General features: G+C 38.5%; 1 protein-coding gene across 1 annotated transcript; it reads right to left on the bottom strand.

Annotated features, from left to right (window-relative positions):
• Positions 1–13: 13 nt before the first annotated feature.
• Positions 14–3,511, bottom strand: LOC115949353 (ephrin type-A receptor 7-like). Its single transcript, XM_031065882.1, has 3 exons — positions 3,305–3,511; positions 2,046–2,201; positions 14–865 (listed from the first exon to the last, which is right to left on the bottom strand). The coding sequence occupies exons 1-3, from the start codon at positions 3,454–3,456 to the stop codon at positions 751–753; spliced, it is 423 nt and encodes a 140-aa protein (XP_030921742.1). The 5' UTR covers positions 3,457–3,511; the 3' UTR covers positions 14–750.
• Positions 3,512–3,605: the final 94 nt, after the last annotated feature.

A 3,605-nucleotide genomic window follows, 5' to 3' on the forward strand; every position in this document is an offset into this window, starting at 1 on the left:
TTTTTTTTTTCTCTTTTATTTTCTTTTAAAAGATAGCATATGTATAACCTTAAAAAATTCTTTAAAAAATATCAGAGCTCTTGGCAACTTGCATTTTCCTGACTCCCTGCCAATTAGCTAGCCATGTCAATATGGTGTTGACTTAACAAAAGGAAATGGCACAAAGGGATACCAAAGTTCAGATAGATATACATTGCTTGGTCATGCTTCTTAAATCTCTAGGAACTCAAATTCAGAGGTACCCAGTGTAGTAATGTGTCACTGAAGTAGCACTAAAAAGGTCCAAAGATATAAACATCATACTAAAAGAAAGTCTTTATGAAGAATAAACACAAATGATTAAAAAAAGATTCAGAAATCACAGATTTAAGGAAAATATTTTGTTGAATTCAACAATAATATCATGATTTTATCTGACAAATATATTCTTTTTTAAATTTTTATGTACATTTAAAAAGTCTATTAGATAAAAAGGAGGTTAGAGAGCTCAAGGTGTTTGTATGTTTATTCAGGTAGTACTTTGTTTATTGTCACTGCTGTTTTCCTTGCCACCACTGGTGGATCCTAATTCCCTTTTCATAAATTCTGGTGGCACTTAGGAGTTCAAGTCTGTAGGTGCTTCTTGTAGCTCTTCTATTCACTGCAGGAAGGACCCAGGAAATCAAGTGTCTTCTAGCAGCACTTCATATATACTGAAGGCCAGTGCTGTTCTCTCAGTCTGTCACCTCCCTCATAAGGGAGAAATGTCTATCACACTTGGATGCCAGTGCCGTGTAAATGTAGCATTTGTGCTCTCATAGTCTGAATGCTGCTCATGATTTTCTTTTGATGACCAACCAACGTGATCCCTAAACTCATCACATCCCTGGGGAAGATAAATGCGTACATTGTTAATTTTTCAACTTAGACTGCTACTGTATGGTATTCAACTGTGAGTCAAAGCTACGCAGTGGTTTGGAGTAAGAGGTTCTGAACTACATGGAAGCTGTGCTGTAACCTCAGTTTAGTACTGGGAAGTCCATACAGGCACTGTTCAACCTTCTCGGCCACGAGTGTAATTACATGACAGGTGTCATGCAATTGCACTGTGTGGGTCTCCACATCTGAGAAGGAGGTCAGTATGTTTTACATTATCTTATCTGATCATCTTATGTTGTGTCTTTTAAGGACACCCAAAGACAAAGACACTTCTCTTGTAAAATACTTTGGGTGGTTTTCAGGACAAAGTTACGTATAAATACAAGATTTTGGGGATCATAGTCTGTTTCCTAAAGAGATGCCTAGATGCCTTTGCATATTGACACATACACATCATGCAAATGAATGAGCAGCAGTTTGAACTCCTCCCCTACTATGCTAGAAGCTTGTGGACTCTGACAACAGTTCCCAAGCTATAGGCTGAGACCCCTGGTGACACCAGGCAGATAAGAATAGGGTTGAACTCTTGAGAATATTGGGTTAGAAACTTTTTTAGAAACCCACTGCTCTCTAAGAGGAATTACATGTGTTTGGCAACCACCAGGACAAGAAAGTTTTTTGCAGGGTGCCAAGAAGACCTGTTTTAAGATGACAGTACTGATACAGGCCGTGTTTGCCTTCAGAAAATTGTTTTGCTTCTACAGACTTATCCTGATGCAAAGTCCTGTCTTGCAGGACACATACAGCCCCCAGCCAATTAGAAGAAAATTCCACATCGTCCCAGAGCACACTGGGAAAAAGGTACCAATTAGGTGGTGGAGGCAAAGTGATTATTTTCCTATACATACATATTTTGGAAGGGGCCACATTGTCCCTCAAGTTCTAGTCCCTTCGTGTTATTTCAATTGGTCTGAAAGGCAGGGAAAAACGTGATGCCACACAGAGGTAGCAGGGTATTTGCCCTTTCATGAGATGCTCTAATACAACATCATCAGCTGCTAAAATGACTGATTTGACCCCCAAGTACAATGTTTGTACTCAAGGTAAAGTTTTGGAGCTGAACATTGTGTATTGTTGTACCTAGAAATTCCCTAAATGCAAGTTAAACATGCCCAGTACTAACTTACTCAATAGTCATCCTGGCAACTGATTCAAGAGAGTTGTAGCCTGCTGCTGTGAAATTATCCTTATATCTTTCCATCTTAATAGCTTGTAACCATTCGCCTACGGAGCAGAAAGTGGTAAAATCGGGAGTGTTCTGGTCCAGAAGAGGGCTAATTGGTCTATGGAGAAGGAAAAAGGAAAGTAAGTTGTTTCCAAAGAGAGTAAAACATCAGGGAGTATTTAGCAAGGTGAGAGTCAAATAAGTTTTGGGTATTAAAAATGTCGAGAGTAGAAAGTAATAGGCTTTTATACACAGTTTAGATTATTCTGTGAATAGCTCTTGACTGCTCTGTAGCTCACAATATGTACTTCCTAAGCTTATTCACATAAAAGATGAAAGGTCAAAGTGAGCAAAATCAGCCTAATGGACTACTGTTACCAACAGAAAATCAACCTTATTACCTAGCACGATAGCAGCTGTCTCTATGTTGCTGAGTAAAATAAAGATGCTATTCTTTTACACATCTTAGAAAACATAGTAGCAGCTACTCCCATTTTTCAATTGGATGGGACAAAACAAAGACAAGGGAAGAGCAGAGACACAAAGTCTTAAGGTCACACAGCAAATCAGTCAGTAGAAAAATCAGGAGCAGAACACAGGCCAGCTGATTCCCTAGTACAGTGGTCTAGCTAGCAGATCAAAAGATTACCATGATTAAATAATTCACCTGAAATTTATGCAGAAGACATTAAAAACTACATCATGAAATACAATGCGATGCAATCACTGAAAGGAGTTAAAGCCAGAAAATGAAAGATAAAAATCTAGAGTGTAGCATGTCAAGGTACACTGGCCAAGCATGAGTATTCTTAATTACTATTTCTATGTAGCAGTTCCTAGGGCAAGGGGTGCATCATATAAACATACAGTAGGCAATGATCCTTGCCCTCCAGACTTTATAATTTTAAGAAACAAGGAAAACACAGACTAGTGGTGAGAGTGTGGAAAGAGGAGCAGGCAGTAGTTTACTGAGAAATGTGTTAGTTCTGCGATATTTATTTTGGTTTGTTTCTTTTTTTAATAAGAAAGTCCTATTTGGCTTTGTTTAGCATGATAAAAAAGAAGGGCAAATGAGGGAAGAGAAGAACAGGAAACAGAAAGAAGGAAGAACTGAAAGACAGATGAAATAAATAAGTGTGAACTGAAACCAGCCACCAAGCAGAACATCCAGAGCCCAGCCATGTGCACCGTCATAAGAACACACACTAAAGCTTTTCTTACCTGCTACAGGTTCCCAGGGGGGTTTTCAAGCTGTTTGGATTTCTAATCATTTTGTCCAGAATGCCAACTATCTGCTCAAACTTTGGCCTTTCACCACGTTCCTTCTGCCAACAATCCAGCATCAGCTGGTGCAGTCCTGCTGGGCAATCCATGGGTGCTGGCAAACGATAGCCTTCTTCGATTGCTTTTATAACCTAGTAGCCAAAATAGTTAATCATTTTTCATCAACAGTAATTTAAAGAATATGTATTGCTACCCAGTTCAAATATATAAGAAAAAATAAAATAAAATAGAATAAAAT

The sequence above is a fragment of the Geospiza fortis genome, unplaced genomic scaffold, assembly GCF_000277835.1.
Source record: "Geospiza fortis unplaced genomic scaffold, GeoFor_1.0 C13859416, whole genome shotgun sequence".
NCBI classification, from domain to species: domain Eukaryota; kingdom Metazoa; phylum Chordata; class Aves; order Passeriformes; family Thraupidae; genus Geospiza; species Geospiza fortis.

What these genes read in the sequence shown, in the direction of transcription:
- LOC115949353 (XM_031065882.1), bottom strand. Translation starts at nt 3,456, where the DNA reads ATGGATTGCCCAGCAGGACTGCACCAGCTGATGCTGGATTGTTGGCAG. An exon ending in CCCCTGGGAACCTGTAGCAG is followed by an intron (nt 2,202 to 3,304) that starts GTAAGAAAAGCT and finishes CCTTCTCCATAG; the next exon opens with ACCAATTAGCCCTCTTCTGG. An exon ending in GTTGCCAGGATGACTATTGA is followed by an intron (nt 866 to 2,045) that starts GTAAGTTAGTAC and finishes TATCTTCCCCAG; the next exon opens with GGATGTGATGAGTTTAGGGA.